Source organism: Anabrus simplex, chromosome 9 (genome assembly GCF_040414725.1).
Source record: "Anabrus simplex isolate iqAnaSimp1 chromosome 9, ASM4041472v1, whole genome shotgun sequence".
NCBI lineage: Eukaryota > Metazoa > Arthropoda > Insecta > Orthoptera > Tettigoniidae > Anabrus > Anabrus simplex.
In genome coordinates this window covers 166,354,514-166,370,947 of record NC_090273.1, presented here as the reverse complement: position 1 = coordinate 166,370,947, position 16,434 = coordinate 166,354,514, and the positions used below count along the sequence as shown (strand labels likewise).

General features: G+C 40.6%; 1 protein-coding gene across 4 annotated transcripts in view; it reads left to right on the top strand.

Moving 5' to 3' along the window:
- Hyls1 (Hyls1 centriolar and ciliogenesis associated) overlaps positions 1-15,585 on the top strand; it is a 166,847-nt gene extending 151,262 nt beyond the window's left edge. For all 4 annotated transcript variants that reach the window (XM_067153875.2, XM_067153876.2, XM_067153877.2 and 1 more), the window contains one exon: positions 13,687-15,585. In XM_067153875.2, the coding sequence (XP_067009976.2) occupies positions 13,687-13,743 (57 nt within the window). In that variant the 3' untranslated portion in view covers positions 13,744-15,585. The remainder of the gene's footprint in view (positions 1-13,686) is intronic.
- Positions 15,586-16,434: the final 849 nt, after the last annotated feature.

Here is a 16,434-nt window from a genome sequence, read left to right as displayed (position 1 = left end):
GCAAGCAAAGCAGCTTAGCTTGAGCGTCAGCGAAGCAAGAGTGCATGCGTACTGAGCTGCTAGTCATAGCAAACCAAAACCTGGGTTTCCCTAAGCCTGACAGGTTGCCTGGGACCCGTTCGGACTGCCGGGCTTGACAAGAGTGAACGTGAAGTTTGCTATCGATGCGACGTGATTGTGCCTTTATATGTTAGTGTAGCTACGTATTGCGTCGAGTGCAGCTCTGTTGTAGTTAGAGGTGCAACCAGCAGGAAAATGAACAAATCAACCGTAAAGGAAATCGAAGAAAAATTAAAAAGTGGTGGATTTATTCCAGCAATAAAACAGGGCTCAAGTCTAGCATGGGAAAAATTTTCAGGTGTTTATGAACAGGTATCAAGTAAGCCAGTAGGTTACTCGCAATGCAATTTTTGCAAAAAGCTACTCAACACCCATTCAGGGACCTCAAGTATGTTGCGACATGTCTGCAAATTTGACCCAAATTTTCCACAGTCTAAAAATATTTTGAAAGAGGACAAGGACTTGGTGACTGACAGGTGCGTGGAAATGTGCACCAAGGACTTGAGACCGTTTACAACTATTGAGGGTGAAGGATTTTTAAATTTAGGGCAAACGCTGATAGAAATGGGCAAAAAGTATGGCTTGGTGGATATTTAAAGTATTATCTCGAGTCACAGTTGCTAGGAAGGTACAACTTTCGCGGACAAAGTGCGCAGTAAAACGCTTCCTAATATAGTATGTGCTATTAAATCAGGTATCTGTGCGAGTACCACTGACCTGTGGACAGATAAGTACAAGGGTGTGCACTATATGTCTGTCACAATGCACTATATAAATAGAGATTGGTCTCTCAATAAGTACGGTATGTATTAATGTGTTCGGCCTTCCCTTACTGTTCAAAAACTGGTGAAAATATTCGCAGTGAATTGGAAGATCGTTTGAAAGGACATGGCGTTGCTCATGAAGATATTTGCAAAATTAAATTTGTAACAGGCCAGGGAAGCAATTTTGTTAAGGCCCTCAGCATATACAAGCGTCTTCCATGCATGGCTCATATTATTAATACGGTCGTGAAGCATGTTCTGAGTGAACCCTTTTTGAAAGAAACTGTTCCTAATGTGTTAGCTGTTATCCATTCATTGCAATCTCTGGTTTTGTACTTTAAAAGAAGAGGCATGTGTGTGAGGTTACAATCATCTCTGAAACCCTATGTTTCCACCCGGTGGAACAGTTATTTTGACGTGCTGCAATCAGTTCACTCCCAAATAGGTGCTGCGAGAACTAGTTTAGAGAAGGAGGGTGCCTCTGATAAAATGCTCGGTTATGATCAGGACATTACTGGCCTGCTTATAACATTTCTTAAGCTATTTAAGGAAGCCACAATTGATCTTGAGGATGATGAGGACCCGACTTTACATCTGGTCTTTCCGTGGTTTTACGCCTTAAAAGCCCATTGTACTCCACAGGATGACGATGAACAGCTAATATTTCATTTCTTTTAAATTTTAATGTTTTCATACTAAATGAATTTTCATTACTTGACGCTTTTGAAACAAACCGGTGGTGTCTTCCTGGAGCAGAAAATGGAAGTCACTATGTTACACAAAATTGCAACACTTTTGGTGCCTAAATATCGCACATTAAAGAAACTAAATGCAGGAGAACGAATGTCTGTTTTCGAGGCAGCTCGACAAATGTGTGCTGAAGGTAAGGTTCTCTGGTTGTTGTTGTTGTTGTTGTTGTTGTTGTTGTTATTATACCTATGCAAATTAGATATTTTTAACATTCTGTTATTATCATAAAATATCAATAACTTAGAGAGATATATTTTCAGAGCAGCTTCCAAATCAAAATAGACAAGAAGTCCCATCTTCATATGAAGAAAATTCAGTGCAACGTAAGAAAACGAAATTTGATGATTGGGCAGAAAATTTGCCAATGATACATGATGAGGTCAGTAGGTACTTGCTTGAAGGGTTTATTAGTGATGAAAATATACTGCGGTGGTGGAAAAATAATTCGCACAGGCTGCTCAGACTTGCCTGTGTACCGAAAAAGGTGCTTAACATACCCGCTACGAGTCTCTCCAGCGAGAGGGTCTTCAGCTGTTCAGGAAATTTTATCAGTGAAAACATTCCCGTCTTTATAAAGAATTAATGGCATCATAGTAATACACACAAGCGATAATGTGTCCATGCATTAAATATTGGTATGCAGTATGCATAGTATGAGGCGACCACAAACTAAGAGAGCAAATGGTAAAATTACACTTCTAAACTGATTAGTTTTATAGTTATTTCTTTTGGTTTTGTGGGGAAGGGGTTCCTAAATTATTAAATGTATTTCAAAAAATTACCTATATAATATCTTTAAAAGAATATTTATGCCCTGTAGGTACATTACGTATATCTTTGTTTTTAATTTTCTTGAATAATAAATAATGCATTATATTTATGGTCATACTTCCATCAGCTGTCATTATGTTTATTTATATTCAAATATTTTGTTCAGAGAAACTACTTTTTATTAAGTAACTATGTTCGACAGAGAGAAATATTATTTGTTAATTAGTTACATAAGACGTCTGAATTACGAAATAAATTTAAACATAACTTTGTAATGATTAACATAATACTAAATAACCATACAAAATAATATTTGTTGACGAATCCTATATAAATTCTGGCATGTAACAACTCCTTTCCTGCCTGCATTCACGCGAGTCTCATATCAGCACAATGAACGAACAAACATTGATTAATGCAGCAGGAAGAAGAAAGCAAGCAAGCAGGCTAACCTGTAGCCTGCCCAAGTTGGGCTGAGCTTGACCTGGCCAGGAGTGCAGCAGCCTGCCTGTACTGTTGTTTACGTGCGGCTAGCTTGCTTGTCTTGAAAGCAGGCAAGCATGGGCAAGTTAAATGCGGAGTTTGTACACCTCTAAAAGGGACGCGTTCGAATTCATACAGGTTCCAATCGGTTGCAAATGCAGTGAGATGCTTGGATTCTTCGGCAAGGGGTATCTGGTAATAAGCCTGATTTAAATTGAAAGTGGTGAAAATTTTTGCATTAGCAAACCAAGAAAAACAAGAGTGCAAATCAGGAAGTGGGACAGATTGGAGGACTACCTTACGGTTCAACATCCGATAGTCGACTACAGGCCGATACCCACCTTGCAGTTTGGGAACCAGAAACATTGGAGAAGAATAGGCTGACTTGGAAGGCCGTATCACTCCGTCAGCGAGCATTTGATCAATGATAGCCTTCAGGGCTTTCATTTTGGGAGGTGACAACCGGTATGGAGGAGAGCGAACAGGTATGTTATCTGTAACCTCAATTTTGTATTCTAATACATTGGTGACGCCTAACCTGTTGGTGAAGACATCCAGGAACTTATTGCAGAGTTTCCTAAGTTGATTGGCCTGTATTCTAATACATTGGTGACGCCTAACCTGTTGGTGAAGACATCCAGGAACTTATTGCAGAGTTTCCTAAGTTGATTGGCCTGCTTTTCGGGTAAGTGATTAAAATCAAAAGCCTTGGATTCATCAGAATCTTCAGGAACAGCGTTAACGTGGCAGGGCAGAATAGGGGAGCGATCACACAGCTCAAAGGTTCTTGCACAAAATTTAAAATGGAATCTGTTGAGCTGGAGGTCCAAAATCATGCCTGTTTTAGCAATAAAATTTGCACCCTATATGAATTGGCAGGATGAATCTCTTGCCACTAGTACTGGCATTTTCCAGGTGAAATCACGGACTCTAATCTTGACCTCTAGTGATCCTACAATATTCAATGAATAGGAATTAGCAGTATGGCAGGTTAAGGACACTGGTTGTAATGTAGGTAACTTGCAAACAGTTTTCATAGAATCTTACCAGGTCTCACTCATCAAGCTGACACTACTCCCAGAGCGTAGTAACGCACAGACAGGTTCATTATTTACCTCTATGCATCAATATGGTAGTTTACAAGAAGGTATGGCAGAAATCCTACAAGATTGTAAGAAATGAAGACCCGAGTCAGACTGAGAGCAATCATTAGCCTCAGAATTAAGTAAATTAACCAAGGTACAGTCATGATCGACAAGACAAGAAGCCATGCTTTGGGATTTGTGAGCAGAACCGGCGGTTAGTCATCTAGCACTACTATGGCCTGGGGGTCCAGAGCCAGAAGTGTTACGTGGGCACTGCCTAGAGAAATGCCTAGTTGATCCACAGTTACGGCAAGAAGTATTGGTGGAAGAGCCTCCACCCATCGCAGGTTTCCTATTGCCTAATGTCCCTGCCTTGGGACAATCCCGCTTGAGATGAGCCGTGGAGCCACAATTAAAACTGTTACCTCTACTACAGTGGTAACACCAAACAAGGTGCAAACACAGTTAAAAGGGGAAGATAAGAGTACAATACTCAATATAAGGAAACACTACACACTTGGAAAAACAGTAACTAGCCTTTACGCGGATCTCCAACAAAACAAGTACGTAACTATCAGTAGGGCCAACTAGTGAACGACAAAACGGGAAGATGGAAGGGCTGGGAACCTACCAAAGGCATGGACATGGCTTAGATAGCGGATTCCGAAATGAATCACCGTGATCCTTAGTTTTTAAAATATTATTTACAAGATAATTCTACATATACATTCCAAGTTATGAGCTATAAGTTCAGTGATATACATAGGTTATTCGTAGCAGTGTAAATTCAAATTACAAATCAACTGTACATCTAGTTACCAATGCAGTAGTACAATGCAATTTACAGGTTATCCAAAATCTAGCGTACCTAAAGTGATACAGAACTATCAGAGGCAAACCCCAAGGGAAATACTATTAAACTACAGTATGCATATTTTAGTGAAACAAAATGGGAATGCCTCGGAAACGAACAGGTAAGTCTAGCTGAAAAACTAAGGCGTCAGAAGTAACTAATTTGGTGAGTCTAGGCGAGGTTAGGGCAGACTCCTGTATGAAAACCAAATCGGAACATTACGGAATTTTTAGCAGGAACGGAATTCAAGAGTGCTTACCCGAGGAGTGCGCCATCCCGAAAACCGGAGGGACGTCATCCAGATAGGCTGCTTGCAGACAGATAAACCGAGACCAACAGAATCCAGGATACAGAATTAATTCGAACACTGCCTCGCTCACTATATATAGGAATTACTGGCCTTGGAGGCAACCAATCAGCGTGCACGTGTTCCCTATCGCCACCTAGACTCGCCAATCACAACCTTACTTTCGATCGAGAATTTTGACTAACATTCTAGAATACGCATGATCGCGAAAGTCGTATTTTTCCAGAATAGACAGAACACGCTTTCTAGAACACATACCAACAAAGTAACACAACCTGTACAAAAGTTATGTAACTCTCTAGATCTTTCCAGGAACTATAGACAGAATTCTACTATTTACAAATGCCTATGTTACAACATTATACAGTACAGGTTAGGTCAATAAAAATAAAACAAAGACTTCAAAAAAAGAAAAATACATTCCACTCGCCTTACATATTTCACTTGTAACAAAAACATGAACGGGGATTACGCGAGTTGGAAGCAGGTAAGGAGGGGGCATGCTAATAGGAGGTGGGGCTAATGCCAGGCGTAGCTGGTCAGCATATCGAATGCCTTCAGCGGACACTGTAATTGCTTCCAACTGGGCGAACGTTGCAGGTCGGGGTGAAAGAGCCAGATATGATCTATAATTCGGGGCGAGACCTTCAACTATGTTGGCAACCATCTGAGCCTCTGAATAGTGGAGCTGGAAAATCTTAGCTTGGAGCTTAATGTCTTGGACATATTCAGATAATGACTCGTTAAGCTGTTGTACTCTGAAATAGTGCTTCTGCACTAATGCAGACAGGGCACGAGCAGGAATGAAATATTCAAGCACATGGGCATGAAACTGATCTATAGACCAACTTTCCGAAATGGCCCTGACAATGTGCTCAGAAAGGGCTCCAGATACATGCGGGTATAGAATTTGAAATACGTTGTCGTTACTGAGATTATACACTATTGCCTGATCCTTGAACTCAGTTAGAAAGCGAAGGAAGGAAATAACTTCATCACAGTGGTCAATGGGTGAGGCAGATTGGAGAAAATCTGGGGAAAGACAGGTGTAGGGGGTGCTTGGGAAGGCTTAGAATAGTCCAGAGGGTTTAGTGAGCCCTCGTGCCTTTGATTTGGGTGCCCTTGTGAAAAGGACGTAGTACAGGATAGGTTAGAGCTAACGTTAGCCTGCAACGTTACGGGCTCAGACAACTTCATTTGAGGAAGATTCTCACTAAGCTGAGAGACCATTTGGGCATTAACCGGTTGTGTAGAGGTTATGCAACTTGATACCGGTGGCGCTAAGACAGGGGGGTGGTTTTGCACCATTGAATCAAAACCGGGTTGATTAGGAACACAGGGCAAACCCTGAGCTACAACAGAATTAGCGGGAACCACACGAAAACTTGTAAGGGTACCAACATGCAAAAGAGATGTATCATTAGAATGACTTACAGGTGTCCTAGTTCCATACAATGAAACAGAAGATCCCAGGGCAGCATTAGTCACCTCAGACTCCTGAATAGGCCTTAACACCGGCACTAGGTGTCAGATCGCACCCTTGAGCGGCAACAGATGCCTCACCGCAATTAACACTGTCACTCATTCCAGATGGGATTGACACTTGAATTTGAGAAACGGTGTTATTTAACTTATTGCCTTCAAGCAAACAGCTGATTCTGTTGAATAGTGTGGAAAACTGTGTAAAACTGTTTTACTAAGGTTTGACATTTCTGCCGCTCAACTTCCGGCAATTCGCGAGACAACAAATCCTTAATTCTGTTTAAATAATGTAATAACTGCAAACACTGAATCTATATCAGGCAGTAAGAAATAAGAAGCTTGGAGGGTGTTCAACAGTCAGGTATCAAGCACTGATTCAGGTGGAGATTGTCGAATGCAGAATAAACATAATAAATAGGCCTACAATATAAGTAATTTACTGATACAAATATCCAGTAATATTATATGAAAATACACTGGGGAAGTTTTGATTGATGTACCTCTCTGAGGTTAATCATAGGTCTAAAGTGAATACCTGCAAGTCTTTTTAATAACCAAGAGATCCCTTAACAGTGGAGAAGTCAAAATAAAAAACCACATACAGAGCCCAATGAGCGGTAAGTTATAATGCCACTTCCGATCTAGTGCCAGTCAATTTCAATCAATCAGTCACCACTGATCTGCACTTAGGACAGTCGCCCAGGTGGAAGATGTAGTTTCAGCGATAGGCCTAGTATTTTCTTCAATAACTGCAAAGAATTTAGAAATTTATTGAACATCTCCCTTGGTAAATTACTCCAATCCCTAACTCCCTTCTAAAAAAAATATATATATTTGCCCCACTTTTCACATTGTTGCAATGCTAATTTAGATTTTAGGTCTTTCACTTTGTGTTTTCTTAGTTCAGAATCAACAGGAAATTCACTGTCAAATTTTTTGTGATTAGTCAAAAAATGTCACTATACATTACTTCTTTTAGGAACAGACACGCTAGCATTATACAATAAAAACAGACTTTCCTTTGTTTTCAATAAAGCAATACTGGTCCTCCCATTCACTGTTAAAGTTATGATTTCTTTGCCTTTTATCCATGTTAAGAAGAGTTATGTTTAATGAAATATAACATTATAAACTGAATAATTTAAAGTTTAAATAGTAATGGAAAAAGCACACAAAACATGTTTAATGTACAACTTATCACAACACAAGGCACTCAAAACGTATTCCATAAGTCCTGCATACGCTCACAAGTAATACTCAGTGTTAGCCTGAAAGCTAGGAACTGGGAACATTCCAGTTGCAAGACTTCCATAAATCGTTTGTTCATTGTTTACGGCACAGCTTTGTTCGGATTAAAGTTACTTTGTGGGCAAATCGGGTGTCCCATTGTCGTCCTGGTGAAACTCTGTCATGGTAGGTAGTTTATGGCATTGCAATCAAGTGAATCATAAGGAAGCGGTTCTGTTTGGCAGAATAAATATGTGGCTATGTTTGGCTCCGTGAGTAGAGAGGGCTTTATACCTGGCGCTAGCCCCCCCCCCCCCACGGTGAGAGGTTTGTGGAGGATTTCCCTTTGTCGCAACTACTTACATGTTGAATAGCTCACTATCTGAACCTTTCTTCTATGTCTTCACTAATTGCAGACACGAGTCAGTTAGGCCTAGATCACATTTATGGCTTACTCAAAGCTCTTTGTGTATTTGGAGGTACGGGTATAACAAATTTCCTGACTTTGAGGATGGTATTTTTAAGAGAAAAGTAAGAATATTTATTGAAATGCAAAAGTATTGTTTTCAAACATACATACATAATCATTATAGACTGTTGTGCCTTTCAGCATTCAATCTGCAAGCCTCTGTGAATTTACTAAACGTCGCCACAATCCTCGATTTGCAACTAGTCATGTGGCCTCATTTAGTTCTATACATCTTTAAATCGCTAGAAACCGAGTCTAACCATCGTCGTCTTGGTCTACCTCTACTTCTCTTACCCTCCACAGCAGAGTCCATTATTCTCCTAGGTAACCTATCCTCCTCCATTCGCCTCACATGACCCCACCACCGAAGCCGGTTTATGCGTACAGCCTCATCCTTCGAGTTCATTCCTAAATTAGCCTTTATCTCCTCCTTCCGAGTACCCTCCTGCCATTGTTCCCACCTTTTGTACCACCAATCATTCTTGCTACTTTCGTGTCTGTTACTTCTAACTTATGAATAAGATATCCTGAATCCACCCAGCTTTCACTCCCGTAAAGCAAAGTTGGTCTGAAAACAGACCAATGTAAAGATAGTTTCGTCTGGGAGCTCACTTCCTTCTTACAGAATACTGTTGATCGCAGCTGCGAGCTCACTGCATTAGCTTTACGACACCTTGATTCAATCTCACTATATTACCATCCTGGGAGAACACACAACCTAAATACTTGAAAGTATCGACCTGTTCTAGCTTTGTATCACCAATCTGACATTCAATTCTGTTGAATTTCTTACCTACTGACATCAATTTAGTCTTAGAGGCTAATTTTCATACCATACTCATTGCACCTATTTTCAAGTTTCACGATATTAGACTGTAGGCTTTCGGCACAATCTGTCAGCATAGGCCAGACTGCTTACTACATTTCCACCTAACTGAATCCCTCCCTGCCATTTTATACCTTTCAGCAGATGATCCATGTAAACTACAAACAGCAAAGGTGAAAGATTACAGCCTTGTCTAACCCCTGTAAGTACCCTGAACCAAGAACTCATTCTATCATCAATTCTCACTGAAGCCCAGTTGTCAACATAAATGCCTTTGATTGCTTTTAATAATCTACCTTTAATTCCATAGTCCCTCAGTATGGCGAACATCTTTTCCCTCGGTACCCTGTCATATGCTTTCTCTAGATCTACGAAACATAAACACAACTGCCTATTCCTCTCGTAGCATTTTTCAATTACCTGGCGCATACTGAAAATCTGATCCTGACAGCCTCTCTGTGGTCTGGAACCACACTGGTTTTCATCCAGCTTCCTCTCAACGACTGATCGCACCCTCCCTTCCAAGATGCCGGTGAATACTTGCCTGGTATACTAATCAGTGAGATACCTCGATAGTTGTTGCAATCCTTCCTGTTCCCTTGCTTATAGATAGGTGCAATTACTGCTTTTGTTCAATCTGAAGGTACCTTACCAACACTCCATGATAATTTTACTACTCTATGAAGCCATTTCACCCCTGCCTTCCCACTATACTTCACCATTTCAGGTCTAATTTCATCTATTCCTGCTGCCTTATGACAATGGAGTTTATTTACCATCCTTTCCACTTCCTCAAGCATAATTTCACCAACATCATTTTCCTCCTCCCCATGAGCTTGGCTGTTCACTACACCACCAGGATGATTTCCTTTTACATTGAGAAGATGTTCAAAATATTCCCTCCACCTCTCCAGTGATTCCCTGGGATCTATTATGAGTTCACCTGAATTACTCAAAACACTGTTCATTTCCTTTTTCCCCTCCCTTCCTAAGATTCTTTATTACTGTCCAGAAAGGTTTCCCTACTGCTTGACCTAGCCTTTCCAGGTTGTTACCAAAATCTTCCCACGACTTCTTTTTGGATTCAACAACTATTTGTTTCGCTCTGTTTCTTTCATCTACATACAACTCCCTGTCTGCCTCGGCCCTTGTTAGGAGCCATTTCTGATAAGCCTTCTTTTTACGTTTACAGGCTGCTCTCACTTCATCATTCCACGAAGATGTTCGCCTTTTCCCATCTTTACACACAGTTGTTCCTACGCATTCCCTTGCTGTTTCTACTACAACATCCCTGTATGCCACCCATTCACTTTCTATATCCTGAACCTGCTTACTGTCTGCTGTTCGAAACTTCTCACTAATCATATCCATGTACTTCTGTCTAATTTCCTCGTCCTGGAGATTTTCTACCCTTATTCATTTACAGACAGATTTCACTTTCTCTACCTTAGGCCTAGAGATACTTAGTTCACTAAAGATCAGATAGTGGTCTGTATCATTGAAAAATCCCCGGAAAACTCGTACATTCCTAACAGATTTCCTGAATTCGAAGTCTGTTAAGATATAGTCTATTATGGATCTGGTACCCGTAGCCTCCCATGTGTAGCGGTGAATAGCCTTATGCTTGAAGAATGTATTCGTAACAGCTAAACCCATACTAGCACAGAAGTCCAGCAAACGCTTCCCATTCTCATTAGCTTCCATATCTTCCCCACATTTACCAATCACCCTTTCGTATCCTTCAGTTCTATTCCCAACTCTCGCATTGAAATCGCCCGTTAGCATCATTCTATCCTTGCTGTTGACCCTGACCACGATGTCACTCAATGCTTCCTAAAACTTGTCAACTTCATCCTCATCTGCACCCTCACATGGTGAATACACGGACACAATTCTAGTCCTAATTCCTCCAACTGGCAAATCTACCCACATCATTGGCTCGTTTACGTGCCTAACAGAAACTATGTTCCGTGCAATGGAATTCCTGACAAGGAGCCCTACCCCAGACTGTGCCCTTCCCTTTTTAACACCCGTCAAGTACACTTTATAATCTCCTATCTCTTCCTTGTTATCTCCCCTTACCCGAATATCACTTGCACCTAGCACGTCCAGATGCATCCTCTTTGCTGACTCAGCCAGTTCTACTTTCTTTCTTCCATAAGCCCCATTAATATTGATAGCTCCCCATCGAATTCCATTTTGTTCGCCAAGTTGTTTCCAAGGAGTCGCTCGCCTGTCAAATGGGAGTGGGACTCCGTTACTCTCTTAGGTCCGAGACTTGCTTAAAATGTTCTGAGCTCGGTCGATTCATGAAGCAGGATGCTACCCTACTTGCACATAGTCCAAGTGAGGATCTCTCCTCTAACGGGTTATGGACCACCGGTGGATTGTACAGTCCTAGCCGCCTGAGCACAAGGAGGGCCAGGACTCGGAATATGTCCGAGATGCCCACTCCCATTCCATAGCAACTGGTATCCCGACTCTCAGGACCACTTACTAGGCCACTCAGCCGTTGCCCATGGTTCACGAACTAGAACGTGACTACAGTAACCCACAAACATGAACCATTTGTTTTCAAATATTAAATAAAATTTAATTTGGAAATTAATTGGGAAGGGCAGCATAAAAGGGCACCTCGGGCACCTCGTTGGACAGGGCTGATCTAGACCAATACTTCAACCCAAATCTCGATTTGGACGACATTTTCGAAAAGCCTAGAATTTTATTTGATTCTCTTATTTCAATTATCAACAGTGTTAAACTCGCTAAAATCAGCTTGTTATTCCAGATTATACATCGCACGTTATCATGTTATCCTTCCCTACAACGCCCACCTGACTCTGCCCCCTCCATCACCCCACCTTTCCTCCTTCCTGACCCACTCTTCCCCCCCCCCCCCCTCCCCCCTAAACGATGTTCTACGTTTCCAGTTAACTCTAGCACTTGCTCCTTGCCACTCTGCATGCATAAATCGGGCTGCTTGACGTGAGTCTTCTACTTAACTTTATAGATTTTTGCCCTATTTCCAATATTTTATTTTAACTCTTAACTTTCTTTTCATACTTCAGGTTCCGCATTGGCCACATTTCTACTTTCTCTTTGCCTGTCACATGATGCACTTCTTTGAGTACCTCATAATTGACGGCTTCTTTTTATGAATTGACATTACAAGCCACCATCAAACTTACTTATGTTACATTATTATCAATATTCTATGGAAGAACTGCTTACTACATCTGTTTTTTGATGTCCATGTTTTATTTTCACCTAGTGTTTAGCAGCGCTACACTTGAGACCTTTTAACCATTCCAAAGTGATCAAGTTTTTAAACATTTGTTAATATCTTCACTTTCATTTTATACTTTGACCAACAAGCACACAACCTGTTTATATTCTTTTAAGCATAATATTTTTACTTCATCCTATTAATGTCAATTATGACCAACGGTCTATTATAAATATGTACTACATACATGTATATTTTGTTCATACAACCTGTTTCGGCTGATGGTGTCCATAGACACCGAAACCCATACTGAATAAAAATGTGATCATATTAATGGCCCCAGGGGCTCTGATCTTTGGAGCGTGGGTTAGCGACCACGGGGCCCTCAGCTGAGTCCTGGCATTGCTTCCACTTACTTGTGCCAGGCTCCTCAATTTCATCTATCCTATCCGACCTCTCTTGGTCAACTCTTGTTCTTTTCCGACCCCGACGCTATTAGGTTTGCGAGGGCTAGGGAGTCTTTCATTTTCACGCCCTTCGTGGCCCTTGTCTTCCTTTGGCCGATATCTTCATTTTTCGAAGTGTCGGACCCCTTCCATATTTTCCCTCTGATTAGTGTTATATAGAGGATGGTTGCCCAGTTGTACCTCCTCTTAAAACAATAATCACCACCACCACCACCTGATCATATTAACAACATATTGTGTATTGAAAAAAGGTGGATCAATCAAATTTCCTTCTTTTGTGTGTTATCTCCTTTCAATACGGACCAGAGATGAAGTTTTTAGTGTTGAGTTATTTTCTTGACACAGCATAAGCCCAAGAGCCTATATCATGTCTAGATTTTCATGTTATTTGTTCTTTGTTGAGATCAAGAGGTGCATCTTGGTGTCTTTCGACTAAATTCTCTTTTACAGTTGACCAAATATGTAGTCAAAACCAACCCACCTCCTTTACCCAGACTTGGGACCAGCAACAACCACCACTGAACTACTCAGTCAATGCAGTGACTGCTGCAGGCAGAGTTTATTATTATTAGTCTAAATAATAAATGGTTCGAAACCACTTTTCCTACTAAGTAAAAATAGAACTTGAAATGTATTTTTGGGTTTTTGTAATTTATTGGTAATTTTTTGATAATTTATAGGTCTTCAAAATCGTACTTCTATCATGAGTTGCATATTGTAAGTTCTGCTCCCTCGTCAAGTCTCTTGTGCCACTAGTGAAATTGCTCATTGTTTTTATCTGCAGCCAGTGATCTTGTTTTTTAAACTCTTTGAAGCAAGAAACTTCATTACAATACATACTTTAATTTGGCTTCTACATCTCTCTTGCTAACAAACAATTTGTGAACTTAAGCTCTGTTTTTGTTCAATTTTACAGCCAATGTCCAGGAACTCTTCCCAAGATGCAGTCTGGAGGCGTCGGAAATTGAGATGAAGCTGGAGTTGTAGAGAATTGAAATGAAGAGGTCCTTATATTTTATATCTCTCGAAACTCATCATTCCAAGATGCAAAGATCATGGAAGTGGTCAAGACGTTAACGAATCGTGATTTGATCTCTGACTGCTTGTATGTTCCTCTGTTAGCCGCCTTTTGTGAGCAAAGCACTTTTAATGGAACTTCACTACAGTTCAGACTTAGATCGGGTATTATGTCTTCTTTGTTACTTTGTAGTTGGCAGTGATTTGCTTTAATTATAGTGTACAGTTCATGATTATTTGCCATGATATGCCTAATGCAAGATGAGAAAGGTTTTCTCCCACGAACTCCATATTGTCTCATGGTTGGAGCAGTGAGTGATTGCTCTCGTGACAATATTTTTTGAGAAATGCACAAGATAAGGAACCACAGTGTCTCTTCCTTCTTCGTTAAATACAAATGAACTTTCACAGGAGCTAGGGAGTCAGAGACTCTTCCTTGAAGCAAATACAGTGGTATTATGAACTATAACGTACTACAGAAACAACAGTTAGACAAAGGTCAGAATGTCCTCAGCTTTTGACAAGAGAATCATTAGATCTTGTAGTTTTAACACCATCAGCTACAGGTAGAGTTGGCACGTCCTTGCTAGGGCTCAGGTAACTGTGCGCTTAACTTCCCGGAAATCTGTATTTACGTATGTGCTTAAATATACTATTATATTCCCCTTACTTAAAAATATAGTAAAAACTTCCCGTCCCGCTTAGCAGGCTGGCGTTTCCCAATCCTGCAGTACTTGCTGTGAATGCGCGATACGAAAGCATGTAATTGGTGGTTTCAAATTTTATTCTGAATACTGAAAGAAGAGGTCGCTTCAGATAGCATTGATTGTTTTGTCTTGCACTGCTGAGATGTCCAATTGTCATAAATCATAAATTAAATTTTGCCTCATCACTCGCTCTTTCACAGTTCAACACAGCAGCACCTTTATCCATGAATAGGCCTCAGATGTAGTAAAGTCACTATTAGGTTTTCATCAGCAACTTGCATTTGTGCATAAGATACTAAAAGAATATTTTCATATGCAAGACATGTAGAAGGTTTCCAAGAACAAACGTATACACAACAAATGTACCAGTAATTCCATTAGTTGACTGTAGCGGTGCCATACACAAAACTGTTTATACTGCCTAACGTGGAAAACTTCTCTCCACATTGGATGAAGTTACTTAAAATTATTTAAAATGCACATTGTCTGACACTGAAAATTCTTCTTAGTTGGGCTTCAGATCTCCGTTTGCTACTTATTTCCACAAGTTTATTGTTCCCCGGATGAGATATTTCTTAATTTTACCAAAACTTGTTTCCTGGGCTATTCGAGAGAATTCTCAAGCTTCTCGCAGACTTCAAGAATGGCCTGCACAGCTGACAAAACAGGAACATCTTTTTTTTAAACTTTATTGATTGTGGAACTTAAGAAGGAAAATCTCCGTGAACTCCCTTCACACTTAGACACACGGCATCATATTTCTTTCAGGGACTGTTTCTGTACGCTCAAAATTATTCACAAAATATCGTGCTGCATCCAGCCAAATACCGTGACTGGGTGCTTGCTGTTCACATTTGGAAGAATATTCTGTACTGTATTTACAGCGAAACTTCGATGGGGAAAATGACGATGGATGCAGGTAACCTAAAAAATAGGGAGCAAAGCAAAATAGTAAAATATGGGTACTGTATACCGGTATGGCTTTTTTCCTTTTCAATTTGCTTTACGTTGCATCGGCACAGATAGGTCTTATGGTAACGATGGGACAGGAAGCAACTATGCCCTTAAGGCATAGTCCCAGCATGTGAACCTCGCACGGTACATAGAGGCATCAAAATGTTACAAGTACGAGGACACTTCTCCATGTTCATTTCTCCTTCCATCATTTTGTCTCAGTTCAGGTTTCTTCTTCTTGTACTCTTCTTTATCGAATCAATCCACCTTTTTTTTAGTTCTCCCTCTCACTCTCTTTCCCTCTAACTTCATCTCCATTATCCGTTTCCTCCTCCATCCTCTTCAGATGTCCAAGCCATCTTAATTTACTCCTATCAGTTCTGTCATTTAGGTTTTCCTTCCTCACAATGACGTTTCTCAATCTGTCTTTCCTTTCCGATGAAATAAAGCCTTCTCTACCCACATAATGATATCTTCTTCAAGATTACTGATACCATACAAATACATGAAGAATTTTACCTTCCCTAAGGCGGCATGCAGTTTGACAACTTGGGGATCATGATCATCTTCTCTTTCATCACTCCTCTACCCTACCCCTTTATCACACAGCTCTTCAGTTGTTTCTACTCCACATGTGGCTACATCAGAATCGACCAGTACATAGTCTTCAAAATCTACAGGGACTCCATTCTCTCTCCTTTATTGTTCTCAGTCTTCATTAAAGGAATCGTCACTATCTTCATCATTAGCACAGCGGTGTCTATTTCCACCTTTATCGAAACGGCTGCATATGCAGCATTGTGAAATGGATTGCTTTTTCCCTGGCATCCAACAAGCACAGAGCAGTTTGCACTACACGTTTAAGATACAGCTGTTGCTGGAAACATTTTATTACCCCAAGGTCAAGAGGCTGCATCATGCTTGTACAATTTGGGGGATTGGAATGCACTACGTCCACGTTACGAAGAAGATGAGCAGCACAGTTC